The sequence below is a fragment of the Anser cygnoides genome, chromosome 21, assembly GCF_040182565.1.
Source record: "Anser cygnoides isolate HZ-2024a breed goose chromosome 21, Taihu_goose_T2T_genome, whole genome shotgun sequence".
Lineage (NCBI taxonomy): Eukaryota > Metazoa > Chordata > Aves > Anseriformes > Anatidae > Anser > Anser cygnoides.
In genome coordinates this window covers 6,166,958-6,194,789 of record NC_089893.1, presented here as the reverse complement: position 1 = coordinate 6,194,789, position 27,832 = coordinate 6,166,958, and the positions used below count along the sequence as shown (strand labels likewise).

Sequence of the window (27,832 nt, the reverse complement as noted above, 5' to 3'; positions counted from 1 at the left end):
CAAATGTGAGGGGGCTGTGTGTTGTGACAAAAAGGGATCCCATGTCACTAAGGGCCGAGTCTTCCTCTGAGACTTAGTGGGACAAAAAGGATTTTGAGTGCCGTAGCTTCCTTACTTCTTTTAAGGTTCTGCTAAGTATTACGTGGATTGGACCGTGCAGGCAGCTCCATCAGGTTCTGCCAAGAACGGAAGCCAAAACAGATTTCTAAGACTCCGAGGCTATCGTTGAAAGAGTAAGCTGAAGCCAAATCCTTCTCCTCTCTGCGGGGAAAGAAACTCAATGCCCAGGAAAATACAATGAAGCTATTCCTGTCTGGCAGCTCATGCATGCAACAAGAAACACAAGAAATATAACTGCACAGGCATGGTTCTACTCCCTAGATTGGATTACTCTAATAAAACTTAAGACTGCTCCTTTGTAGACATCTGAATCTGAGCTAGATTTTTGTCCTTCGTCTGTAGTCAGTGGAAAGAAATAGGCACATCTGGGGTGCAATTCATCTTTCTTATTTTAGATGTCTGCCTTAGGGGGAGATGAATCGCACTTGAAGCGCAGTTCCTCTGTAAGTGCTGTTTCTCTCCAATTACTGCAACAGGAATCTGAACAACTACATCAGAATACACATCCTGAATCCCATGTCCTGGGTCTGGCTGAACTAATAGAGGAGGAGGAAGGCTGAATATGTTGATAGGGAACGACATTGCCTGTCATGTCTTGTAATATTTCCTGAGCAAGATGCTCTCCCTTGTGTCGTAGGTTCTGGAGCACGTACTCCTGAGCTGTGCCCTGCTGGGTACTTCTGTCTGCCAGGTACCAACTTCAGTGCACAGTATCCATGTCCAAAGGGAACGTTTGGCCCCAGGGCTGGTGCCACTAGTAGCTCTGACTGCGAGCCCTGCCCAGCAGGTAAGCAGGGACATGGCATGAGGAACTCAGGGGGCACATGTGGAAAAGCTCAGGAAAATGTGTCTTCTCCCTTCATGTTACTGACTCCTCCACCAGTCTTCTGTGCAGGCCATGTTATGGAGATTGCTTTTCTGTTCGTTTTAGGCATGTATTGCTCAGCACCGGGTCTTTCCCAGCCTTCTGGATTGTGCTACTCAGGTTATCACTGTGCCAGTGGAGCCACCAGCCCAGCACCCTTCAAACACAGGGTGAGTGAGTGCTGGGCAGCAGCAGAGTAAGGCTAGCTTCCTGGGGACAAGGACTGGACTGTCACAATCTCATAGCTTCTAGTGTAACGTTTTCCAAGTAGTACTGCTCTGTATAGAGTTACTCTTGCCTGCTACTGCTGCCCTTGAGAGCTCCCCAGGTAGCCTAACGTTCTGCTCTTAACATCTGCTGGAACATGTAGCTGCCTGCTAACAACTTCTGGCCAGACCTCCGTTTCTGTAGATTGTACTGGAGCGTGCAAAGGTCTCTTCCAAATGATGACAGCAGTGATCAGATAGCCATGGCTCAGCAGCCAACACTTCCAGCAACCTTTTTATGCCAGCTGTGGTCTTCATGTAGTTTCAGGGGCAGAAAGCTTGCAGGACTCAGCTCATACATAACCTTTCCAGAACCTATCCCTGTAGTACTTGGTGCCAAAGTTTGTTTCAGTAATATTTTTGCTTTCTTTCTCTGTTTTCTTTTTTTCTTACACAGGTGGAATCTTCTGGCCTTGGTGTGCCTACTAATGACATCTGTCCCGTCGGGCATTTCTGCCCCACTGGTACAGGGTATCCCCTGCCCTGTCCTCCTGGATCCTTCTCTGCTGTCACGGGCCTGGAGGCAGAAGAGCAGTGCCAGCCCTGCCCAGCAGGACGGTATTGCAGTGGGGCAGGATTGTTTGATCTGGCTCAGATGTCGCTGTGTAACGCAGGGTGCGGTGAGAAAGTCGCTTGTTAGTGGGAAAATACAGCTGACGGGATTACTGTAGGTTAAAGCAGTCTCTTGTGTGCAAACATTTATACTCAAGATTAATTAAACTGCAAAGACTTTGTTCTTAGCCCTCCAGGTTGTCTATACAGCATCTGCTTGGTGATCTCACTAAATGGCGTCAAAACTATTCCTTCTCCCTCTACATTTGCCTCACATTCTGTCCCAGCCTTATACATGGTCTTTTACTGTTTTCCCCTTAGGTTCAGTTTATTACAGAACCCTTATTTAGTCTCATAATTACACTTGATGAGCATTTGACCTGGGCATCCTTTTCCCTGTTCTGTGTTTTATCTCTTTTCCCGCAAGGTGGTGCAATAACCACTGGCAAGCTAGCAGTCCTAGTCTGTGTAACACAAGCAGAAAAGTGCTGTTAGCAACATTTCTCCATCTCACGAGTACGCCTTGGAGCAGGAGGCTGCAGAAGCTCGGTTCATTTAATCTGTGAAAGAGAAGCTTAGAAGTGATTTCAGCGTGGTGTAACAGGATTTAGTAGGGAAAGATTTGTGATAGCAGACAGCCCTTCAGTCTACTAGAGAAAATCATAACGCAGTTTTAATCTAGCTAGAAGCTGAAGCTAAACCCAGATTAGAAGTAAGGGCTACATTTGGAAGAACTAAAACAATTAGCCGCAGGAGCAAACTTCCTGGGAAAAAGAGGTATTTACCACATCCTAGTTAAATTTTAAGCCTTCCTAAGAATTCCTTTAACTTTAGGAAGATGTGACAGCCTGGCTGCAACAGTGCTGGGGAAGGTTTTCTGGCCTGGGTTATAATGAACGTTATGTGATTATAAACGACCCTTGGCTTACAAAATCTTTGAAGCTCTTGTGCTCCAACTGGGTACAATTTGTGTTTTGTCCAGGCTGCTTTCCAACACATCTATCATGTAGAATCTGTCAGCTTCATAGCCTGCTACTCAGCCTAGTGTGTCTTGCTTGTGGGGAAGCATGACAGGCAGCTCTGCTGTTCTTTTGCTTAATGCTGTTCCTTTTACACTCGCTCATTGTCTTAAGGACTAGGAATTGTTTCTTCTTTAGAAACTGCACCTGCAGCATACAGTAGGACTATGGATCTCATTTTCTTGTTGCTTAGCTTCTGGAAACCATAATATTTTTTTTTAATATTTCCTCATCTTTATTTATTGTGAGTATGCGGCAGAGGAGTGGTATAGGAAGAGTCAATGTAGAAACAGATGACATGAAGGCAGAGGCCTACAAGAAGATCGAAGACAAAATGAGACTAAGCAAAAACAGCAGGAACTGAACACTTGGGCCCTGTGTTTTGAAATAAAATAGAAACCTTATTTTTTAAAGTCTTTTTCTTCCAGAACAAGAACACTTTCCAGACAGCTTAGTGGGGGAAAAAAAAAAAAAAAAAAGCTTTTTACTAGGTTTATCAGGTGGGCAGTAAATTACAGCTGCTTGGTTGGGGTAGGAGCAATTGTTGTCCAAACTGAAATAAAATGTATATTTGAAGGGATGTTTCTTAACATGCAGACCTTTGGTTCTTGGTTAGTGCCTCCCATATCTATTATCTATGAACAGCCTGTGAGCCCATTGCTTCAGGACTGAATTCTCTCCTTATAGGTATGTTTGCCTGGAGGGAAGCTCTGCTCCCTGCCCTTTGGATGGGATTCATGGATACAGATGTCCCAGTGGCTTCTACTGTCCTGCTGGCACCGGGGTAGAGCTGCCCTGTGAGCCTGGCATGTTCAGCCCTGTGCCTGGGGCGAGTGTCTGCCTCCCCTGCCCAGCTGGTACGGCCTGCAGCCGGTGCTGCCACCGTGGAGCCACTCAGCTGCCCCAGAGGTAAGCAGTGCATGTGTGCAGCAAATCCCCTGTCATGCAATCAGAACAATCATGCAAACATCTTTCTGCCTGACCATAGCAGTGGTTCACCCCAGGGAATGCCATATTTGACAATAATTAGAGCAAGGTCAGCATTCCCGCTTCTTCCTCCTTTCTTTTCTGAGCAATATTTCATTCATCTCTCGATGCACAGGTTACTATTGTCCAGCAGGGACTGCTGCTCCCCTGCCCTGCCCTGAGGGGACGCTGAACGCCTTGGAGGGGGCCCTGGCCCTCACCGCCTGTAAGCTGTGTCCTGTGGGGAGGTACTGCAGAGGAGATGCTAACTGGGAACCTGATGGTGAGTTTAATAGCAGACCTCCCACACCAGAGGGGTCACAGATTCAGGGCTGAAGGAATCAGAGGAAGTAGAAATCATAACACAGAGAACAGGGGTAGTACTGGAGGGTGCTCTCATATCCTGTCTGTTCCTATCAGTCATTTCTCTGTTTCGTTCTTTTAATTGAGCATTTGTTTTGGGTGTTCAGTCTCCTCCTGCATTACTTTCCTAGTGTCCCTTAATTTTTCTCTGCTTTCCCTCTTTCCTTGTTCTTAATGCTTTTACTGGTCTTCTTTCTGTCCTATATACCACTCCTCCCTCCCCCACCACTTTCTTGTTTGTTCAGAGTGGTTGTTACTGGGCCAAAATGCAAAGGTGGGACACATGAAGAGAAGAAAAGCAGAACTCTTTTCACAGAAAACAAAATCTGGGGAAGAAGTTAAAGAATTTAGATAATAAAAAATACCAGTTGAGGTCAGTGCAAGTAAAGAGAGGAAGTGATAGATGGCATAGGTGGTGGGGAAGAGAGGAGATGAACCAAAGGTGAACAGTGCAGGGTATCAGCAGGGTGATTACATGGGACAAGGATGGGCTTCAACTTCTCTCCTCTGATTTATCTGCCTACATCTGAGGTTTTGAGGAGGTGCCTCCATCCTCTTCATTGACCACAGTGCCACGGCTACCCCCTCTGTTCTCCCACGGCAGGTCTGTGTTCGGCTGGGTACTACTGTGAGGGGGGAGCCACTGATGCTGTTCCACACGGGACGCCTGGGTTCCCCCTCAGCGGGCCCTGCCCGCTTGGGCACTATTGTCCAGAGGGAACTCCCTTCCCAGTCGCCTGCCCGGTTGGGACCCTGAACAACGGCACAGGTGAGTGTGACTTCACCCCCAGGTTTCTCCTGTAGTCCACAGTGATCAGGGTCTTGGTTTCTGGCAGCTGTGGTGCGGGGCTGCCCCTTGGTCACTGCAGTGCTGACACACTCAGCCAAGCCTGATAATGGCGATGTGTTATCGCTACAAATAGAGGCTTATAAAACTGTGACTGTCCTGGAGATGCTTCCATGTCCGCTGTCACTGACCTGGAGTTCTCCTTTCTTCCTCAGGTGGAACCTCTCCAGAGAGCTGTGTGCCGTGCGATCCTGGGTCTTTCTGTGCTAGCCTTGGTTTAAGCTCTCCAACAGGACCTTGTACTGAGGGGTTTTATTGCCCAGCAAACTTCAGCTCTTTCAGCCCCACAGCATTCCTTTGCCCTAAGGTACTGCTGAGTGATGTCTGGGTAGTGAAAGAGATGTGTCTCAGCTCTGGGCAGGAGGTATGTGTCTTCCACTGCAGCAGAGTATCTTACAGGCCTGTTTGAAATGTCGATTGCATCCACAGGTAGTGTTGCCCCAGGCTTTGCTAATGCTGGGATTCACCCTTCACGCAGACCCCAAGTTTGCCACCATCTCCATGCAATCCTCTTCCTTCTCTGTCATTGCCAGGGTCACTTCTGCCAGTCAGGGGCAGCCCACCCCACACCGTGCCCTCCTGGGGAATACCAGCCGGCCAGGGGCTCCGCGTCCTGCATTCCATGCCAGAGAGGATTCTACTGCCAGGACCTGGTGGCAGGAGACCCCAGGCGCTGCCCACCGCATTCTTACTGTCCCACAGGTACACTGAAGCTGGCACACTGGCTATGCTGAGGACTCAAACCTTGCATGCCTCGTTGTGGCCCCAGACTTGTACAGGCCTTGCATTTGTTTTCCTGTAGGGTAGGGGATGGGGAAGTGACAATGAACAAATCTGACATAGCGCCATCTGCCTTCTTGGGCGTCGTTTGTTACTCATTGATATGGTTCTAGAGTCATGTCAGATCACAGGGGTCTTCCTAATTATTTTTTTTCGTTTGTTCTCCCTTTCAGGCACACGGTTTCCTCAGACCTGTCCTGAAGGCACCTTTACTCCTCCAAATATGACTGGCCTCTGGAATGAGAAGGAATGCCTGCCTTGCTTACCTGGCCACTACTGCAGGTAGTGACCGTTCATTTCAATCTGGTGTTTTTTCACTTTGTCTTAAGCACTTAGGCATCCTTGTTTTGTGCTGATAAGTCAATGCTAAGTTCTTCCTGGTTTCTCTACCTCCTCTCTCTCAAAGAATTAAGTATAAGCCCAGACACAGCTTTTGGGTACAGAGATGTTGGATCTGTGAATTTGGAGAGAGATCTCAAAGCAGTCTGACATTGCCATGATGTAATAAAGGTAAAGGAGCACCTGAAAGAGAGATGTAGGCAGTGTTTGTGAAAAGAGAAAATTATCCAGAAAGTCCAGTCCAGTGGAAAGTCGTCCACAATTTCATGTAAAGCAATTTGCCCACGTTCATGGAACTTGAACTCAAAAGTGCTTGGCTCACTCCAGTCATCTACGTGGTTTTTTAAGTGGCAAAAATGGGTCTGTTTTCTCCCTCTTATCAGTGTAACAACTGCTCTGTTTATGTACCAAGTCATTATCAGCAGGTCTTATATAAATTCTTCCTGTTCTCTCTGCTCCAGGCATGGGCAGCTGGAGGGCAAGTGTGCTGCTGGCTACTTCTGCCTTGCTGGGAGCTCGCAGTCTGCTCCACAGGGCCCTGGCTTTTCCTGGCGCTTTCTGTCTGGATGCCGCTGGGGTCAGGTTTGTGCTGGGCTGTGTCCTGCAGGTAAGGGAGACTCTCAGAAGTGTATAAATTGTAGAACAGTGAGTTGTTTCTATTTCTAACTGGGGAGCACCTGTTACCTTGCATGATACTTGCTTAGAAGTTGTCATTGCTCATCAGCGTCCTCTGCTTTTACATCTTTTGAACATCCTGACCAAATACACCACCTTGAATTTGTGGTGCTAAGCTGCCAGTCCGGAAGAGTCTGAAGGCTGTTGGATTGGCTCTCTATAGGCACAGAATACTAACATCTGTGTCTTGTTCATCAACAGGAGACTCTTGCTGAATCCTTTTTTTGCCATTGGAGGGCCTCTGTATTTCACCTGCAACTCTTTCCCATCCATTTCTGTAGGTTTCTATTGCCTGGAGGGCTCTGAGGTGCCCATACCGTGTCCTTCCAATACTATTAGAGATGTTCCAGGGGCTGGGCGGAGAGAAGACTGCCTGCCCTGTCCACCCGGCCACTGGTGCAAAGCAGGTTGGGACTTGGGGGAATGATGAGGGGGAGGGAACGAGAGTTGCTTTTCACAAGAGCTGTACGTATCCCTGAATCTGGTCAGCCTAGCTTTGGTATCAGATACTGCACTGTGGGACAGTCCTTGCAGTGGGACACGCTGTCTCTGCTGATGAGTTCTGGAGTCTGTGGAGAGAAGAGTCATATAACACTGTTGGTATGATACGCTGTTCCGTCAAAGGATGGAAATGTAGGAGAGCGTAAGACCAAAGCCAGTCTGCAAATATCTCTGTGTGCCATCTGCCAGAAGAGGGGCTGAAATTGTGGAGGTGGATCATAGACATACATGTGGTAGTTTAGGAAGGACCCAGGGAGGAAACAGAAGAAAAGTGTTCCAATTACAGTGAAAATATGGCTCTTATAACCTTGGTTTTCTTTTTGTTAGGGGATTCAGAGGTCTATCCATGTCCCTCAGGACACTATTGCCTCGGAGGTAACGTCAGTGACCAAAGCAATCTCCTGGCACCTCAGAAATGCCCTCCGCACACTTACCGCAAACACCCCGGAGCTCAGAGTGTGACAGATTGCCAGCCATGTCCTCCAGGCTATCACTGCCCTTTATCAGGTAAGTGCCAGATGAAAGCCAACCCTCTCCCACCACTGGAGCGGATTACAAAACTCCCCAAGATGAGATAGGGAAGGGGAGAGGTAATTCATGTTCACAGTGAGCTTAGAGTTCTTCTCTAAAACACCTCCTGGCCATTCAGCCTCCCTTTCTTCATTCTTTTCTCTTTCTAACAGGTCTAAGCAGGTTTGAGGATTATCCGTGCCCCCTGGGATACTGGTGCCCTGGTAAAGGGGACGCTTTCCTTTGTCCACCTGGTACTTCCAGGAGCCAGCCGGGTGCAAAATCACTGGAAGAGTGTGGTCCCTGCTCACCTGGATACTATTGCCCAGACCCAGCACACACAGGGCTACCTAACAGCCAAGGAGTACCTTGTAAACCTGGCTTTGAATGCCCAGCAGGTGATGTAAACATGCACCTTGGTTTTCTTTATTTCCAGCTCTTTCTGAGTCCAGATGGGTGAACAGTGCACAGCGGGCATAAGTAATCCAGGGCTAGATACTCAGGTGTGTTAGCATTTCATGCTAAATGGCTAATTGGTTTGCAAAGGATCTATGTCCTTTAGTAAGCAATAGAAAAAGTGGAGTTTTTATGGACAGTAACACTTGATAAAGGCATCTTGCTCACTGTCTTCCCAACACATGCTTTCCTGTTCTGGGAATGTCACATAAATCAGTCTCTGGTTCCCCTTTTTCTCCAGGTTCAGTGAATCCAAAGCCTTGCAGACCTGGGTCATACTGTGGTGCTCACACAGCCGTACCTTCCGTGTGCCCTGCTGGGTATTACTGTCCTGAAGGCTCGTCAACATACAATAGCCCTGAGCAGCTGTAAGTACTTCATGTGTTTGGTGGAGCCAGCTTTAAGGGTTTTTTAAAACTCTGAATATTGTGAAATCTGCCTGTGATAAAACCTGTGTTACTGCTTCAACCACAGTTTTTGTGCATTGTGCAAAAGCAAAGGTATCTTCGTAATCACAGTTAGGGATTTGGTGACTGGTAGGACTGCATAGGATGATTTATGATTTGTATGAGTTAGCCTAAGCCCGGAACCAGAGGAGAATCGTTTTTAATTTTGCACTGGTGATTGAGTCCAGAAATCAGAACATTTTCAGAGACTTTTCTCCTCTCTTCCTGCCTTGTTTTGCTTTCCAGGTGTGTGTTTCCCTACTACTGCCCCCCAGGCAGTGCCCATCCACTGCCCTGTGAAGGAGGATTCATGGCCCTCAGCTTGCCCGGTCCAAGGGATTCATTTGAGAAATTCTGCAGAATCTGTGACGCAGGCAGCTATCGTAACGTCTCTGCCAGCGCTGCCCCCTGTCAGCCCTGCCCAGCAGGCTTCATCTGCCCACAAGGTAAATGGGGCTGCTAAGCAGAAGTAGTACAAGAAGTAGCTTGAATTGTAACCAGAAAGCTCTAAGTTCTATATGGGCAAAGCTCTCGATCCTCTACAGTGTTAAATCCCTGGTGTGGGTGGAGGGGATGATCTCTCTGGCCCCTGTGATCCCTTTTTCCTCCAATTTTGTGACTCAGCTGCAAGACCAGGAATTAATATATTACCAGAAGTGTGAACCTAGGTGTTCAAACCTTGTGGTGTGACAGCCAGTGCTGCATGGATCCTGCTGGGCAGGAGGGAAATAGCTTTACAAGCTTTTCGAGGTCTCCCCTGGTTGGAATCCTCTGTTAAGTTCAGTGATGTATTAGCTCATGCTGTAAAGCGTGGAGGAGATCGTGCCTACCCACTGTGGCCACTGGATTTGTCCAAAGAACTGGGACAAACAAGTCAAGACATTTAAATATAAATAAATTAAATTGAAAAATGTTGAATGGTGATTAATTCTACATGTCTGTATGTGTATGTGTTTTTATATATTTGCATGTAACATATAAAGGTGCATGTTTATGTGTAACTGGAACAAATAAGGGGGTTTCTGTCTATCTTTTAACACTTGCTCAGTTCCATAAACAGTGTCTGTATCTGAGATAATCCCACCACTTTCTCTAGGCAGTGAGAGTTACCAGGAGAAGCCTTGTCCCAGCGGCTACTACTGCCCTCCCCTGGCACCTGCCCCTCTTCCCTGTCCCCCAGGGACCCATGGAAGCAGCAACTTTGCAAAGCATGTAGAGGATTGTCAGGCCTGTCCTGCTGGCACCTTCAACCACCTTTCTGCACAGGCTGCCTGTTTTCCCTGCGGCAGCTCTTCTTCGTCGCAGCCTGGTGAGTTGCTGTTTGTCAGTGAAACTTGCCCTGCAGTTGAGAGAAAATCTAATAAGAAAATCACCCAGAAAAGTGATTCCTCCATGTGGTTTCCCCATGGACTGCAAGACATGGGATCCTCATGATGCTGTGTGTGCTAACAAGGCCCAGCTGCTCTTCCTGCCCCACCTGGAAGAAGGAGGATTGACTTTTCAAAGCTTTCTTTTGTCTCTTATCTTCTATTAGCCAAGGGGTTTTGATTTCACCTCCTTCAAAGGAAGGAATAGATGAGCAGCCCTACTAATTTGTGTTCTATCATTGCTTTGAAAGCAGTGGAGTACTTTTGCCTTTGCAGAGCTTGCAGTAAGTGTAGTTGTGGTTTTGAGCCAAAATTGGGCACTATGGCCATGTCTAACCGGGACCGTAATAAAGCAGGAAAAGACTGAAAAAGCGTAGGGGAGGAAGCTAAGTACAGTAGAGAATGCATATGCCTTACTCCATGTGTTGTGCAGTATTCTTCCAGCATTTCAAGCCAAGCGGTTTTGAGAGTCTTGAGGCACAGAGAAACTGCAGAGAGGAGCTCAGCAGCCTTGGCTGGGTCCTTATCCTGTCTGGTGGCTTAACCTACACATTAACAGGGCTTGGCAAAATGCCGTTGCTACAATTCCCAGCTGGGCCTTTCTGCATTTCTTGTTAAATGGACATTGCAGCAAATGGTTGTGCTGGTGGGGCAAAGGCTCCTGCGGGCTTTCCTGTTGGCTTAGCTCTGCTGTGCTAGAGGGACAGCAAACTCCAGGAGTGACTAAAACAAGCAGTGTGATTTGCCCAGAGTATTCAGCACAGGAACTGCTCCTTTGCTGTGAGCACAGTTTTTGCAAATTATATTCCTTACCCTGATTTCCACTTTAAATCCGACCCTTCTCTAAGGTGCTACCAGCTGTACCTGCCGTGGGCTGAACCGGGCTTTCCAGCAGTCAGATGCCTCCTGTATCTGCCAGGCAGGTTACGTGTACTACGACGAGCGAGGCAAGGAAAACCCTGACGGCAACAGTGATCAAGACTGCCTACCTCAGGTAAAATCTGGCTTCAAAACAGTTATTGCATGACACACGGGAGAGGGAGAGTAGCTTGGTGCTTTTGGTGCTGGTTCTGAGTCTGTGGATGTGTGCGATCTGAGTTCAGTTCACTGAGCTGCTGCAGACACAAGCAAGCACTTCAGCTATTTTGTTCGCTAGCCTTGGCCCTTCCTTGTGGGTTAATGGCATTTGTCTTCTTTCACAGAATCTTGCAAGGTTAAATTCATTGAGGGCTGGAGGCAAAAGATACTGGGGTGCTAGGACAAGGGGGAGAAGCTAAGCATCTCAGATGCCAGATGCAGGAATTTAAGCCTCTGTATTTTCACTATGGAAACCTCCATTAGGGCTGGTTGAGGAATTTGGATGGAAAGTGAAATTGTTGTGATCTTTCTTCATGCTTTTCAAGTTGTCATTTAGCAACCCTTGCTGGATTGACATTATGTTGAACATCAGTGATGAGTGGAGGGTTTCAGCGATGCTGCTTCTCTGTTGAAACACTAGAGCTTGTCAGGTTTCACAGATTGGATGTCTTGGTTTTCTAGGTGGATGAGCTCTGTGCTCCTGGAGAGGTTCGTCTGGCATCTACACGCCAGTGCGTTTTTCCCGAGCAATACGACTGCTCTCCATCTTGTGGGCCTGCAGGTGGAGAGATTAATGCAGAGCTGGGCATGTAAGTCTCAGCCTAGCCTCTCATTAAGAAACACTTCACAATTAGTTCTGACTGGCTAAGTTACGGAGCCCATGAGGTAATTCCAGGGTAGGACCTGTGGAGGTGTTTTTGAGAAACTTTCCATTGTTGGAGTTCCTTTGTGTGGAGATGCTGGCCTTCAGTCCTTGTTCATTGGCCTCACTCCTCTTCCTGTGTATTTAAAATTACCTAGTGATTTCTGTGTGCTTGGGTGGAGACAACAGAATGGCCACCAAGTGACGATGTAAGAGTGGATAAAACTCACATTTTCTGAGGGAGATCTCTTCCACATATCTCAGATTAAGCCCACCTCAAGTGGATGATGACTTTGTTAGAGTTAGAACAGAACCAAAACCAGTTCTTATCCCCCCTTCTAACACTGACTGAAGCATTGAAACTAGTTCTTGTCATATGCTGCTTTTTTTCTCTTCATGAATGAACTTCTGTATTGCAGAATCTCCTGACATGCACAGCACAGAAAGTTGGTGTGTTACAATTATACTCTGTTGCTTTCAACCATTTTATCAAGGCAGAACTTTGGGGAGGGATACATGACCCTCTGCTCCAGACTGTAACTAATCCCTGGTAGAGAGTGGGCTATCACATTTTGGCCTATCATGTGTGGTCCTTGTGCTAAGGAAGAAATATTAAATAACAAGCACAGTACTGGATGAGATGGACTGTGAGTTTGCTTTATCCTGTTTTCCATGACTATAGAGTAGGTCCACTCGTTGTGTAGATTGTAAGATACCAGGGCTAGCCTGACCCTCAGTATTTTGTAGCTGTTTGCTCGTGGATCATAAGTAAGCAGGACCTTTTTTCTGCTGTACAGATGTCACTGCAAGCAGTATGTCTCAGCTGAGGAGCTCTGTGACCAGTTGTGTTTGCTGAAAGCCCCACGGATCTCCTTGAGATTTGGCATCAAGAGAGAGCTGCTTCTGAGGATGAGTGAAGGAGAAGTCAGGGTAAGTGTGGATCATGTGAGAGCCTGGAGAGAGCCCTTAGAGATGACAGTTACATAGAGACCCCTGGGGGCTGATGGTACTGAAAGGTATGAAGCTGTGAGCAGAGAGAAGGGAGGCTCCTTATGTCTCATGGCCCAGAATACTGATCAGGCAGGATGGTGCCTTCCTGAGAAATGACAGGTCCAGAACTGTGGCAAGAAACCTCACTAGGAGCACTTTACCCAGCTGAATATAAGGTGTGATCACAACCAGGGTCTGAGCCCAGGGTTGATCCTGTCAGTGATCAGTGTTCCCCTTTGCTTTTAATAGGAAGTGGCAAATGTTCTGGGCCCAGACGACCATGTGCAGAAGAGCCAGCGGGTGCATTTGGTTCTGTTTAGCCCTGGTGGAGTGCTAGGTTTTATTGTCTCCAGCACAGATGTTTTGGATGCATTTCTCACAGGTAAGGTTTGAGAACACATCAGGGTGAACTGAGGTCCCAGCCGGGCTCAGCTGTCAATTTACTTTCAAGTCTGCACAGCAAGAGGACAGCAAGTTGGCACAGAGAGGGTATTTATTGTCAAATTAAGATTTTGGATTGATTTTGGCCTTCCAAATTTGCTAAAAGTAAACTTCCTTTGGTGACAAATCTGTTAGTATGTGTGCTGGCTCTCGATTCCAGTGTAATCCTGGTGCGTGGTAGTGTCACTTAGAGTAGAATTTGGGCTTGTGTGCTCAGACCATCCACAGATACAAAAGAGTTCTGCATTGCCAGGGGCTGGGTGTTATCACATGCTGCTCATTTTCCAGAGTTGATTCTTATTTTTTTTTCTGTTGCTTGTGGCAGGAGATTTTTCATCAGATCAGGTGCTACAGAAAGGTCATCAAGTGCAGAGGGCTTTCTTCAAAGATACCCATGCTTTGCCCCTTGTCCCTAACCCACTGGTATGTCTGGAAGCAGGAGACACAATCCTTTTCCAGCTTAGCATCGATTCTCACAGTGAGTGTTGCTTGGGTCTGTGTGCCCTTTGTGGATATATCGGCGTTCAGAGCAGTGACTGTACTTTTGGTAGCGCTGCATGTACGAGCACATTCCTTCACCTTCCAGACTGTCTTGCCTTCAAGGGATTCCTCATCATTAGTCTAGGCTCTGCCAGTGACTCATCTGGTGTTTTTACATTTTGACTGGATTTCTGTAGGCTATAGATAATATATTTCCTCTGTTAGAAGAGTGTGTTTGCTGGGTAGTAAAGCACAGTTCAAACAAAGGAGCTGACGCTGTATGGCCCTGTAAAGCAAATGCAGTCACAAAGCACTTTGTGAGACCACCATCAGCTCTCCTAACTGAAGTGGGTCAAAGTTGCTGACATTGTGCTGAACTGTTCCCAGATCGCACATCCAGCCATTACCCAGTTTATCAGAAGCAGCATCTTTACAACAGCAACCCCAGCTGGGATTTTGGACCCTTCCGAAGGCTAGACCACCTCGTCCAGGAGACTCACCTCAACATCTCCTGGTAATATCTGGTGTGACTAATAGTGCATGTGTTAGGCACAGAAATTGAGAGCGAGTCTTTCACATAATTGCTAGGTCCTTGGCAGCAAACAGCATGTGCAAATACAGAAGTCTGGTGTGTTCAGGTCCATGTACTTAACTGTCATCACTGCTGCAGGCTAAAGGACACTTAGATCAACCTGTGCCTTCCTTCTTTCTCCCTTTTAGGTTTGCCCATGTTTTTCTGGAGTCTGGGACATATGTGTTCAGGGATAGGACCATTCAGGAACACTTCTTGATTGTGACTGTAAATGAAGCAAATGTGGGCTGCAGCCCCAGAAATGTGTCCTTCCAGCCCTCTTCTCTGATCCAGCTGGCCAGACATGGGATTCTGAAGCACCAGGACCTGAACTTAGCTCCTAACTGGGCTGCTATCACAGGTACAGCCAAAATGCTGGGGGATCTTGAACTCTGATGCTTTGACATAACCGTCATTGTACCTGTTTGGGTGTGTTTAAACCAGCATTTCTTAAGAAACGCCATCAATCCACGGGCTTTGTCATTTTTAATCCATTTCCCCGTCAGTTTTTCCTTCCCGAAGTTCACTGCTCTGTAGCCAAGAACCTGCTTGTGTAGGAGCAGAAGGGAGAGAGAGGGAAGGAGCAGTTGTGTTTCTACCCACACCCTGCTTGAAGAATTCAAGTAATTGAGGGCTTTGTTTCCCTTGGCATGAAAGCAGAAAGTGTCAGTATGTTTCCATGATAAACTAAACTGAAATTAAATGCATCATTTAAGAGTTCACTAAAGGCTAACCACAAGGGCAGTTAAGGTCTTTTCCCAAAGCCCTACCTCTCTGTAAATGTTCTGCCTGTACCAGTCTCTTGTCCTTCAGAGAGAGGACAGCATAATGATGGAAATGAAAGCATGAGTCTTGGTTCTCTTCACTGCCTGCATGGAAAACATTTTGTCTCCTTGCCTGTGTGTACCAGATCAGGGAGGGGAGGAGCAGAAGCCCGTGTAATGAAGATGAAACTTGCTAAATGTTGGTTTCTGTGGGAAGGAGAGCATTTAGTAAAGGGAGACAGTGCTATTGACACAAACTGCTTCCTATGTTTCTCACTTCTTGCCATCCCTTGTGGCTTCTCTAGCGGTGCTCTTTGTTCTGGGCTTCTTAATTGTGGTGCTGACAACCCTGGCTATTGTGCTACAGCCCACTGTCCCCATCCTTAACCCCCTGAAGAGCTGGAAGCCACGGTGGAGGAGCCTGGGTGAGCCACACATCTCCCCAGAGTACGTCCTTCTTAAAGACAGGTAAGCTGCCTTTGGGTGGTAGATAAGCAGCAGCTCACACCTCGATAGTACCAAATCCTGTCCTGTTGCACTTCCTGACTCCTTCAGTCCCCAGGGCTGGACTCCTGGCCAGGAACATAATAGATTGAGTTTCTGGCTGCGTGGGAAGTTTCTTGGTGTCCCCCAGCAGTGTTTCAGCTCTCTTTCAGCACAGTGTATGGCAGCTCTACCATGCCCTCTGCACAGAGTACTGTTGTAAGAACTACCTGACCTAGGCTTCCTCTGTTTTGAATCTAGAGAAAAAAAAATGTTCTTCTGCTTGAACTAAGGTGGTGATAGTGCAGTGTCTGATTTGACCAGGGTGAATGTGTATGTCAGACACAGAGATGCCCTTCACCAACTTCTGTCCTTGCCTCTAGCCTGCAGTACTATCAGACACTTGGCCCTCGTGGTTCTGGAGAAGATGCTGGCTTTGAAGAGAAAGGAGCTGCACATAAGGAAGGTGAAGTGATGTGCCATCCCCAGCTGCTTTCCCATTCCTTCTTACCACTTACTCCCCATTCTGTATCTTCTGTTAGCCTGGTATGATAATTTTGGTACCTGCTCACCTAGAAATATGTGCACACATGATCACAGGCACTTTTACTGCTCTGCACTTGTATGTAGACATTTACACATGCGTCTTTTTATTTTAGGTTCGTTTAATCTCTTCAGTTGGGGACTGTAACCTCCTATCATTGGAATGAATTAGCGTTTTTTTTCCTAGAAGGTAGGAGGTCAAGTGGCTAGCTCTGAAAAATAGTTTGGAGCAAGAGTGGGTTCAAGTGATTAGCGAAGAAAAAAAGATCTTTAAAAAAAATTCCCTGGGTTATTCTGATGTTTATTCTATTCTCTGAATGCATGTGATTCGTGGGCCTAAAAAGGCCTTCGATGACCTCATCTTGGCAATTTCAGGATGTTCACAGCAGGTCTGGAGCCCAGTAGATGGCACTATCTAGTGGTGCTGAGAACAGTTCATGGAGAAACTACCACTCACAGCTACAAATCTGGTAGAGAAGTAGCACCCTGACAGTTTACTGGACAAGTTAGAAGTTGATAGTAACGCTCCGTCATCCTCCCCCTTACTAGGGAATGAGACCTTTTCTTACATGTCTTGCCTATTCATGGTATTTACTCTCAGTACACAAAACATTGTTACCTCCTACGGATAGTCAGTGCCCCCTGGGGGGAAATAGAATAGATTTGTGGCCAGTGGTCAAGCTTGAGACTTACCTCGTGTTTCAGAAGAGTGTTTTGCAGTGAGAGATCTGGAGGATTTCAGTGTTCGCACCCTGTATGATAAGCTGGAGGATCAGAATTTGCACCTGGCATCTCAGCTGGCAAAACACAGGATGGATGTGCTGGTGTTTTACAACGGAATCAGACAGCAGATTCAAGGTCTCATGGTCAGTGTGAAGAAACAATTGAGGGAAGGGGAGTCTTGGAACTGTGAAACTTGTGAGATGGATGGTTCCCCTGAAGTGGGGAATGATAGGTCTTACTCCCAACTGTACCCTATTTTAATTTTATTGTACACTAATTTTTTATTCTACCCTAGCATAAAGTAGTTTGTGCTAGTCTCTATTTTGATATGAGAGCAAGACAGTGAAATGAATGGATTGTGAGGCTTGCAAAGTAAAATACTACTTTGTTATAAACAGGACATGGTGCAAGCACTGGACTCTGGAGGCCAGAAAATCTTTGCCAAGCGAAGGATTTGTGGGCATAAACCTGCAGAGAGCAGCTGGGCAGCAGTGGGCGTTGAACCATGTGATGAGCACTGTAGCAGCAACTTCCAAGCAGTAGGGCACACAGGTGAGAGAAAGGCCAGAGCAAGAGAGAAGTGGAGCGGGAAGGAAGAAACAGTGGAATGGTTAAAAAAAGGCATGTCTCGTACGGATGAGCTTGTGGCTTCCAGTGTTGTTGTAATTCTTGAAGAGTTGACAGCCTGTTGACAGAATACAGGTCTGTCAGCTTAGGCATGGGTGAGCACAGAGTTACAGCACCTCCCAGAAGTCCAAGCCTAATGAGTATGGCAGTGTCTGGTCATCTTCTTAGGAGGCATCTTGAAGCCATCGGGGGGAAGTTTCAGAGAAAGGTTCCTGCTCTTGTTTTTGCTCTGGTGATGACAACTTGACAGATGGTTCTGTAGAAGTCCAATTTAATTGCTTATTGGATTCTGTTAGGTTCACCGTGGCAAGAGGCAACGGAGTTAATGAAAGCTCTGGAAATCCTGCTTAGGAGAGCTCAGCACAAGAATATCTCTGTGAAACAAGAGATGGAGCAGCAGGTCCAAGGACAGGATGCGCTGGCGGTTGTACCCTCACTGGGCAGCCTGGCCGGTGAAAGTAAAGCAGAAGTAGGGGAAGGGCAGGTGAGTTGCGGTGTCTGTTGCAGGGCCATCTCTCACCTTTCTGCTGTTTTTTTCCACCTGCCCATTTGTTTAACTCTTGGGCCCTCTTTTATCCCACAGGATTGTGAGCTGCTTCAGCAATGTGAGCTTTTCCGTAGAAAAGGTGCTCTTTTCAGCTTCCCTGTACATGACGAACATGGTGAGTATGCCACTTGACAAAGGTCACAATAGAAGGCTGACTCAGTGAAGCCCGGGTTAAGAGAGGATCTGTATTTTGTCAACAGAGCAAATGTATAATTACCTTTCCCCGTTTATGCTATTTTTACTCGCACATAATTCTTTTCATTGAGGTGGATAACTGGAAAGTTCTCCGGTTTAGTAAAGCTACTTCTGTCCCCTCTGTTCCTCAAAAAGAGGGAACCTAAGAATCTTTGATCCCCATAGAGCCCTTTATACCTCTAGATTAAGCAGCCACCTGGAGGGAAGAGATTGAGTGTCACTATGCTTATTAAGTGTTAATATGAGGAGGTCAGGAAAATTCTACACCATAAGTTCTGTGACCCTCACAGCTTCCAGACACGCATTCTCTCTGCTGAATGAAGTATTCCTTCAGCAGCATGTTTATTGCAGTCATCCAGCCATGAAGAGCTTCTTCTAGTTTCGGTTGTTATAAGTGTCCCCCTGTTTTTAGATCCCCAGCTGGCTTACCTGACTGAGCTGGAGGTGGAAGGCCTGATAGCAGCTTCCCCCCTTGCCACGACTCTGTGTGAGATCAAGCAAGCTTTGGTGAAGCTGCAACAACCTTTAGACCTTCGTAATCCAGGTAACAAAGCTTAGTCTGTATTGCAGCTTCTGTTTCCCTATAGGGGATAGAGTATAAGATTATAAGACTGGGTGGAAAGACGCCTCTCATCCTTGCTGTCTTGGTAAAGCATTTGCACACAAAAATGTCTGCTGCTGAGCTGCCGGTCATTAGAAGGAAGTCACCAGAAGACTGATAAGCCAAACGAAGTGCTTGAATAATTCACATGTGTAGACTGGAAAGGCCAGCTTGCCTGGCATTTGGCATCAGGGAGTTCTAAATCCTTCTGTAAGCAGAAGGAGAGGAAGTTCCAAGTGGCAGGCCAAGTTTCCTCTGCCAGCCTTTTCAAACAACTCCCAAGTAGTTACTGGCATGTTTAGGGGGCTGGGCTACCAGTGCACCCTCAGACAGTGTTGTGATGGAAAAGAAACCGTGGCTTTGGAGCCTTGCACAGGGCATGGCACGGGGCTGCGGCACAGTGAGCAGACAGCAGGGAAGGAGTGAATAAGAGTTGGCAGACAGCTGCCATGTGCAAGAGGACAAGATGGAGCATTCAGCTGGCTTAATATGTACCGCAACAGCTGTTTTCCTCCTTTTCAGAGAAATGTTTAAGTGACAGTTCCTCAGAAGATACGAGGAGTGCCCTCATCCCCACAGACCTGGCCAGTTTGTCACCTCACCAGTTTGTGGTGTATCGCTTTGGCTGTGCAGTGGTGCGCCTGTTAATCGGGGCCTGCTCGTGCCCCGCTTTCATACTCGCACTGGCTCACTCAGTTCCTGCCCAAAGTCCAGGCCAAGAGCTTCTCCCAAGCCCTGGGGACTGCTACTATGACGCCACCACGAAGTACCTCTATGTACGTGCAGCGAGGCTGGAAGATGCAGGGGAATTTACTGCTATCCTGCTGAACGCTGTGGCATGGATCACAGCAGGTACAGGCGTGATGAGGAGTGTGTAGGCTGTGGGAGAGGCAGTGTCTGGTCTTCATGTTGGTTCTGCACGTGGGAAATGACACCTTGTGTTGAGATACATAGGTAAATAGGGGGGTCCTGTTCCCAAAAGCAGTCAGGATTTTATGAAACCTAGGAGCATCAGTTTGTTTTTTGGGTTTTTGCTTTTTTTGTGTGTGTGTCAAAAAACTTCTGTGTCATGGATAAGGGGTATACTTGTACATCTTAAGTGTGCAAGAACAGGAAGAAGAATTGCCTCTTTGATGTTCTGACTTAAAACAGTCTTGATGTCAACAGATATGTCCTGTTCCTTTTCCTTCGCTTTAGGTTGTCCCTCAACTGGTATCGGTCATTCCTGCTTTCTGATGAAGCTCAACAGAGCTATCGTGGCTCTTGCCAATGCCTTTTTCCAGCATTCATGGGGGATAGCAGAGAAGGTAAATATGGTGATTTCCTCTAACGGCAGCAACTATCTAGCCTGCAAATCTGGAAGCCAGGAGGCAGAAGCAGTATAAAATGATTTGATTTTTTAGGAACTGGGGGATTTTCTGACTGAGCCTGAGCATGATCTTTGGCTTTGTCTAGAATTTTTGGTATTACCCTGATTTTATTTGCAGTCAGCAGTTTGAGTTTCTTTGAGATACACCTTTCTAATATGCAAGAAAGAAGCGTAAGAAAGCTAGAATTCTTTTTAACGAGAAGAGGCATCTTGTGATTAGGTGTTATTGGGCAGGAATATTTTCTCCATTGTGTAAGGCAGATTTCTACTACATGTTTTTCCCCACTTCTACATCCAGTGCATTTAGGGATGTTAACATTAAATAGACATTCATTGTATGAAGCAAGGAATGGAAAGTTTCTTTAGGTGTACAGAGTTTAACGCCTCCTTGAAAGCGGATTCTTCAGCACTGCTTGTGAACATCTAGTTCAGTAAAGAATTAAGATCTATAGTTACAGCTAGATCTCAGCTTGGCAGGATAGTTGATGACCAGAAATTCTTCACTGGAAAGTAACTACTTTTTGTCTGTTTTACTAACTAATCAGGTTGCAAAACTTACTGGATCATGTTTGGGGTAAAATCATCTCTGGAATTGTGATGTTCTATGCAATATTTGGGTGTTTGGGTTTTTTTTGTCTCCAACTTCAGGATTCTTCAGGAGGTTGCTTAGCTGTTCCTTTTGACCCTCAGACAGTGCTCAAAGAACTTGTCAGCATCAGAGTATCACCGCTCCCATGTGTCAAGGAAAAAGCCCCAGAAAAGAGGTAAAACACATCAACAGATTGCTGCCAGAGAAATAAAAGTGTTCATACTATGTAGAATGATTTACTTTGTCTTTCTAGACAGTGGATATGTTACTCTTCTGTTTTGGGTGGCAACACATTGTTTCTATCAAAGTTTGTGTTTCCCAACATCCTGTTTTTTCTGCTCATGATCTGGAGTCCTGAATCAGCTTTGCTGTAGTGGTACAGATTCAGGATTCCATTATGAAGACCAATTTCATCATCTGGCTTTTAAGCTCTAGGAAAGTCATTGACCAGTGCCTCAGTTTCCTTTTTTGCAAACCTGTTTCTATGTTTTTTAACGCAGGAATGGGTTAAACAGTGAAACAGACATTGGGATTTCTGAACTGGTGTCTTTGTTGTGAATATGAGCAGGACAGAAAGAGAATGGCATAACAGCTTACTTTGGGAACTAAAGTCTTTTATCGTAAATAGAAAAGATAGCTATTCTAATGAAAAGTCAGCTTTAAGTCTCTCATTTAATAGCAGAAGTCATATGCTACTAGAGATAGAGAAAAATATTTGATGGAAATGTTTTCATATGTTCTAATACAAATTGCTTCGTATTCTGCTGCAAAACTATTACTACAGCTGACACTTTTCTCCTTCCAAATGCTGGATTCAGTTCTGGTCAGTTACCTGCAATCATTTGTTTCAAGTATTCTTCAGGCATATAACTGAGGCAGAGAAATCCCTTTTGCTAATCATAGAATCATCAAATGGTTTGGGTTGGAAAGGATCTTTAAAGATCTAGTCCAACTCCCCTGCCAGGAGCAGGAACACCTCATACCAGATGAGGTTTCACAAAGCCCTGTGCAACCTCATCTTGAACGCTTCTTATTTGGGCAACCTGTTCCCGTGCCTAATCAGCCTTGTGGTAAAAAATATCTTTCTAATATCAAATCTGAATCTAGCCTTTTTCAATTTGGAACCATTACCCCTTGTCCTATCCCTACAGAATGTGGCAAAAAGTCTTTCACTGTCTAATCTACCAGACTTACTTGGAGATATAGGATGAGACAGTTCACAGTGCTATCGTGTATGTTTGCCTGCCTGCCTTCCTTCCTTCATTCATTCTTTCCATCCTTCGGAAAAGAAATAGATAAAATATGGGCTGTACTTCTGTGATTCCTTCTGGCAATTCCTGTCATGTTTATTTCCCAATTAGGGTGTCTAGTCTGGAAAAGTACCAGGCCCTTAAGCTGCAAGTGGAGACCCAGGACAGGATGGAAAGTTCTCAGAAAAGTGACTACAACTGGATGTTAGATTCCTCTGCTGTTAAGGTCAGTCATTCATTTTACTAGTTTTTCTCTGACAGTCATCCATCAACATCTCTAAAACTTTCCCTGATATTTTGAGTGTGCAGGGGGAAAAAAAAAAATCTCTAGTGTTTAGGAAGTTAAGAATTTCTGTTTTCTCTTTTAACTTTCACCCTATGCACAATGATGATAGTCATCAAAGGTCTCAAATTATGTGTATTGATTTAATACAGACAGTCTTTAATACAGAGAGTCGGTTCAGAGTCTTAATTTCAGAAAAGTATGAAGTCCTTATGCTCTAGAAATTAAGTATGAACACCTAAACTTTTTAGTAATTTTTTGACAATCTTGTTCAACCTCAATCTGACAGACACATTACATCGATTGGCCAATGTCTGCAAAACAACAGCATCACCTCTGCATTTCTCTCTTGCTACAACTCCTGCTAAGAATTTGCATTCAGTGAGACATCTCTTTTACTTGCAGTTATGACATGACCTGTATCCTCTGAATTGGCGTGCCTGTCCCCAAGACTGACTGAGCCCTGCTAGAAGATGCTGCCATTGTAGAATGTGTGTTTGTTGTTTTCCACGAAGGTATTTTGTGTTCTCTAGCTGAAGGTTGCGAAACTGGAGGAGAGGCTGGATGAGCTAAATGAGGAGTTTTCTGAACTGACAGTACGGGCCTTGAGCATGCAGGAAGATGGGGAATCGTTGGAGGAGGAGCTGAGAATGCAGGAAGAGTCATTTACGGTATGAATCATCTTTTGCTGTTTAGTCTTTAACCAGCCATAGAGCAGTGGCCACAGCAGCTCATCTTTACATAGGCACATGCCCTTGTGATTCAGCTTCATTGCATTGCAGAGGTGAAGGCAGGTGAAAAAGGCACACCAGAAAACATGTGCTTATGCCAATCAGTTGCATTCCAATCTGAACCACCGTAAGCTCCAGTATTTATTTCGGAATATTAGACAATGGAAGAGATTCTTTTTTCACTTAAACTTAAAGACTTTCTTTTCATGTAATTGGTTCTGTCAGGCAATGTCCCCTTACTTAAAGTTTTTTGCAAGATAAGTAGCATACCTCACTCCTCACGTACTCCATGTCCTTACGGTGTAAGTATCAAGCTGAGCTCAGTCCACAGCTCTGGTTTCATGCTAACGAGTGAGAAGCAACAGCTTGAATTAAATGCTGTGCTTCATCGACAGAACCTGGGAGTCAGGCCTCCTTTGTTCTCATCTCCATGCGTGATACTGGATAAGTCCTGTATATTCCTTGTTCATTAGTCTCTCCATTTATTTTTCAAAAGCCACTATGTAAGCTACAGTGATAAGCAGATTCCTTGAGTCATACGAAGAGTGACACAGCCTATCCTTAAGCTATGTAGTGGAAAGCAGAGGTGCTGAGAATTCAAACACTGTGTAGAATAACATGATATTGAATGAAATTACAGTTTTTAAGAGAAAGCTGTGGAGAACAGCCATTCAGGTACAAGTCCTTTTATTTTTCTTGTGTCTTTTGGTCTCCCAGCAGGTACTTGCAAAAACGCAGGGGTTTTGTTTCTTATGAACTCGTTTGTTAGAGCTTTTTGGTTCATCACAAAAGATTCAGGTGAAACCATTACAATATAGCCAAGTTCTGTGATCTTAGGGAGCAATTTTCCTGCAAGAGAATAAGAAGCCTCTTCCTTTTCATGTATACCTGTTTCTAGCAGTAAATAAACAAAGAATTAAAATAAGCTGGATGTCTTCTGCACTGAATGTTTTCCTCCAGCTGTTGCTGAATTTTTAGACTGCGATGCCTAGAGCTTGAGATTATTATTGGTGTGGCTTTGATGTAATAAGGCGTGGGTTGTTTGCAGTATTTTGAAATTCAGATACACTGGGCTCTGCAAAGGTCAGAATGTGCAATGAGTGTGCCCTACGCAGCTTGCTACATGCTCTTGAGTCACTGCGTCAGCGTATAGTGCTGGCAGTAGATCCTGTCCCAGACCTGTCCACTGAGCCAGGTGGCCGCGGTGGTGGCTTAGCCATCCCTTGATGCTGTCCACTGAATCTACACTCTGCTTTTGTTTTGATTTTCTGTAATAGACTGCAAGCAACAAACAAGCGTGGGGAGCTCAGCAATATTCAGAGCTGTTGGATTCTTGGGCCACAAAGAGGGATGAAGCCCTGCTGCTGGAAATAAGGAAGAACTGCATTGCTCAGAGAATTGAAGAGATGGAAGCAGAACTATTTTATCTTCAGCAAAGTAAACTAGGCACCAGCCCATTTCCTTGAGGAACCTAGCTCATAAGGCAATACCTAAAGGCAGATTATGGGAGCATGTTTGAATCTGTGGACAGAGTGCTTTATCTGAAGTATCGTGATAGATACATACGTAGTTAGAGATTCACTCGGTCAAATATGTCACGGAAAATCCATATTCTGTTTTCTTTAATTGGTTGAAGTACATTCACACTTACCCTCAGTCATCAATAATTTTCTGGGCTTGAGAGGAAAGCTGAAGTTCTTAACATTGTTTACTAATTTCAGAGTTTTCATTGCTAAGTCAGTAAAGCAGAAAAGATGTGAGGCCGTGGGTCACCCCCTCTTACCAGTGCATTCTGTACTGCCTTTTTCACCTCTGATATCAAGGATAGTTGTGAGGATCTTTTAGGTACAGTTCAGAGCAATACTTCAAAGACTTGCCCAGCATTTCTACGCTGCCTGTGCATGTTTTCAATAGAATCGTATTGATCAGTAAGGTCTGCTGGCAGAGACCTTGAAGGCCTTTAGAGGTGTGATGTTTGGGCAAAGAGTACACTTAAATAATTCCCTGTAGCAGAGAGTGCAGCAATCTGTGTATCTGCTGGTGTCCAATGCTCTGTGAGCTTGATCTTTAAATAGAATATATCTTTTCTACCATTTCTATTCTTTTAGTCTGTCTTTATGATGCCAGGAGAGCCTGGCTGCAAAATGGGCTTTGTTTCTGAGGAGCAAGATTGGACTCAGCACACCTGCTGTCTCTTTCTGCACCGTATTCCTTAGCTCCAGGTGAAGTAGCATAGCATAAACTTGCTCGTCTGTGAGCCAGCACAATGCCTTGGCAAACCACATTGGTAGGCTTCAGCCAACTGTTTTCAACAGCAAAGTCTGTTCTTTTTTCATTTCAGTGTTTACTGAATTGCTTATGTGTGAAGAGGTTTGTGAACCCACTCCTTCCTGGTTCCTAAACACAAACCTGTGCTTACTCATTCTGCCTTTGCATAACTGTAGAGGGTATTAAGAGGGTGAGACTTAAGTGCCTGGGAGCCAAGACAGAAGCTCTCAGCTTCAGTTCCATAAACTGGTGTCTCTCCTCGATCCAGAGGAACTGCCTGTTTTTTGCCCTTACCTACTCACTTTGGTGGTTCCACATTTTCTGAGCTTGCTCCCAGAAGCAAAAGCTTTGTTGTAGTTCCTTTGCACCTTGGGAGAATTTAGTTATTTGCTGACACTTTGAAGGGACTTTCAGAAAATGAAAGGATTTTAGGAAGCAAAATGTACCTACAGGCAACCGCTACAAAACACCGTGATTGCCGCCTTCTGGGATATAGTAATGAAAAGGCTGTCATTGCTCTCCTAATTGCTTTCTTTTCAGGTTATCAGCAGATATAACAGTACTACATGGACACAAGTATCTTCAGTGACTGCTGTCTCTGTAATATCCACTGGAAAATATGGTACACAGGTGATAGAGTTATCTCTGTGCTGTGCTTCCAGCTGATATTTGTAAAAGGCATGTTGGAAGGCAGTAGCAAGTAAAATCTGACAATTTTTTCATAGCAACAGTTTTCCAATGAAAATAATTAGTTTTATTCTAGATCAAAACAAAGATATGTATATAGAATTTTGCTGATTTTTTCCCCACTGTTGTTTTCTTAACAAGTACACTTCAGTTATAAGTAAATAATTTTGTTTCAAATTATTTGTTGTTTTTTTTTTTTTTTCCACAAAATGAAAGAATATCAATGAGAAGACCAGAATTTCACACAGCATTTTCTTTTCATGTTCTGTTGATGGTTACTGAAAGAAAGAACAAATATAAAGAGGAGTGGTGCAACCATTATTTTTGTTCTTCTAAAGTATTTACTGTTGATAGCTCTTTGTCTAGTGTTCTCTGAAATCTTCTGGAAGTCAAGCTTGTCTGGAGTAGCTCTGAAGTCCCCTCACGTTTGGGAGGCTGCTGTTTCCCTGAGACTGCTGATAAGACTGACCAAGTCCAGGGTGACTTAATTTGGAATTCGAAGAAGGATCACAGGGCTGTTGGTTTTCCTTCAGTTGTTTTGACTTATGCCTCTCTTAACAGAAAATGAAAGGCCCTTTTCAGCATTCAGGGTAAAGTTTAGCTCCTCATGGAGGGCACCAAACATGGCTGTGAGTGTGAAAAGGGAGGTATGGTGAGTTCCCTGACCAGGAACCTCTCCAGCTTACAGCTGTGTGTGGCTCTGAAGCAACACCTGCCGAAACTGGGTGGTTTCTGCTGCTTTTGTCTTCCAGTGTGAAGCTTATCAAGCCTCCTAGTGGGTTAACAAAGCCAGACAACGTTCCAGTGGTGTGTGTCGCAGTTACTGAGGCCCACCTTGGCTGTGCTCATTATGTAGTTAATCCTTGCTTCTCATCCAGATAGGGCTCTATACAGTGCTTTCAAATGCTGTTGGAAGAAAAGGTCCAGTGAAAACAACTAGTGAGAATGTCCATCCGAAGAAAATGTCCGATGAGGATTTCATTAGTATGTCAGCGCAAATGAAATGCAGTACCGGTCCGGATCTGCTGGCAGAGTCTCTGCAGGTTTTCACACTCAGTGCTTAAGTACAGGCAGGTTAATTAAGCCTATTCAATTGCCAGCTACAAACATAACAATAATGAATATCCATTGAATTCTCCTAGACTGTAGCAGATGCAGGTTATTATGACCCAGCTTACCCCACAGCAAAAGACTTTTGTGCTGAACTATACAAACTAGTTTTTGCCTTGACTAAAAGCATGGGTTGTTCTAACTTGACTGACTGTTAGAGTGAAAGGCAGATAACTTGTTTTGAGGTGGTCCTGGATCATAGTCCTCAAGTAAAAGGCACCCAGACTCTGGGCTGTTTATCAGACGTGGATTATATCTGCATAGCTGAGACATGTCTTGAGTTAAATTGCGTAGCCCTTAGTAACTTTCTGCCCTTGAACCCTGACCAGGACTTCTGTGTGTTGCAGGTGAAATTGAGTTGACGGATGAGAATGGCAAGGTGACGAATTTGCTCCAGAACCATTATACATCACAGTTCCTAAGTGAGAGAGGGTTTTGTGTACTACTCAGAGTTACATGTATGTAAATTTGCTAATCTCTGTATTGCAGATGCTATTATTTTCCTTTGCAGCTGAAGAGATACACACACACAAATGAAGGCTGAAATTTATAGGGAATTTTCATTTTGGATTCCCTGTCTAAGCCTGTGAGCATCCTTAACTCCAGTCAGAGATAACAGAACCTAATGATCTTGAACACTTACTGAAGACAGGGCTAAGATACCAGAAATTGGACATCTGAAATTAAGTTGCTTTTTAAAATGGTCCAGTGGAAGCTAGGATTGCCTCCCTGTAGGACAGAGGTTTCCTTACAACCTCAGTTTTGACCTCCAAAAAAAAAAATTTTTT

The 27,832-nt window shown here is 45.2% G+C and overlaps 1 protein-coding gene across 1 annotated transcript; it reads left to right on the top strand.

Annotated features, from left to right (window-relative positions):
• The first annotated feature begins 3,978 nt into the window (after positions 1–3,978).
• On the top strand, positions 3,979–27,385 carry LOC136786722 (uncharacterized). The gene is made up of 32 exons (XM_066981171.1): positions 3,979–4,071; positions 4,756–4,920; positions 5,154–5,305; positions 5,532–5,700; positions 5,952–6,060; positions 6,579–6,724; positions 7,074–7,199; positions 7,621–7,800; positions 7,977–8,201; positions 8,501–8,627; positions 8,952–9,151; positions 9,802–10,014; positions 10,921–11,066; positions 11,612–11,739; positions 12,590–12,722; positions 13,032–13,164; positions 13,549–13,701; positions 14,091–14,217; positions 14,424–14,635; positions 15,344–15,506; positions 15,905–15,987; positions 16,770–16,930; positions 17,186–17,339; positions 17,711–17,898; positions 17,998–18,076; positions 18,569–18,700; positions 19,955–20,064; positions 20,775–20,890; positions 22,077–22,191; positions 22,782–22,919; positions 24,257–24,416; positions 25,788–27,385. Exons 5-32 carry the CDS (start codon positions 6,002–6,004, stop codon positions 25,802–25,804), a joined length of 3,924 nt encoding a protein of 1,307 aa, XP_066837272.1. The 5' UTR covers positions 3,979–4,071; positions 4,756–4,920; positions 5,154–5,305; positions 5,532–5,700; positions 5,952–6,001; the 3' UTR covers positions 25,805–27,385.
• The last annotated feature ends 447 nt before the right edge of the window (positions 27,386–27,832 follow it).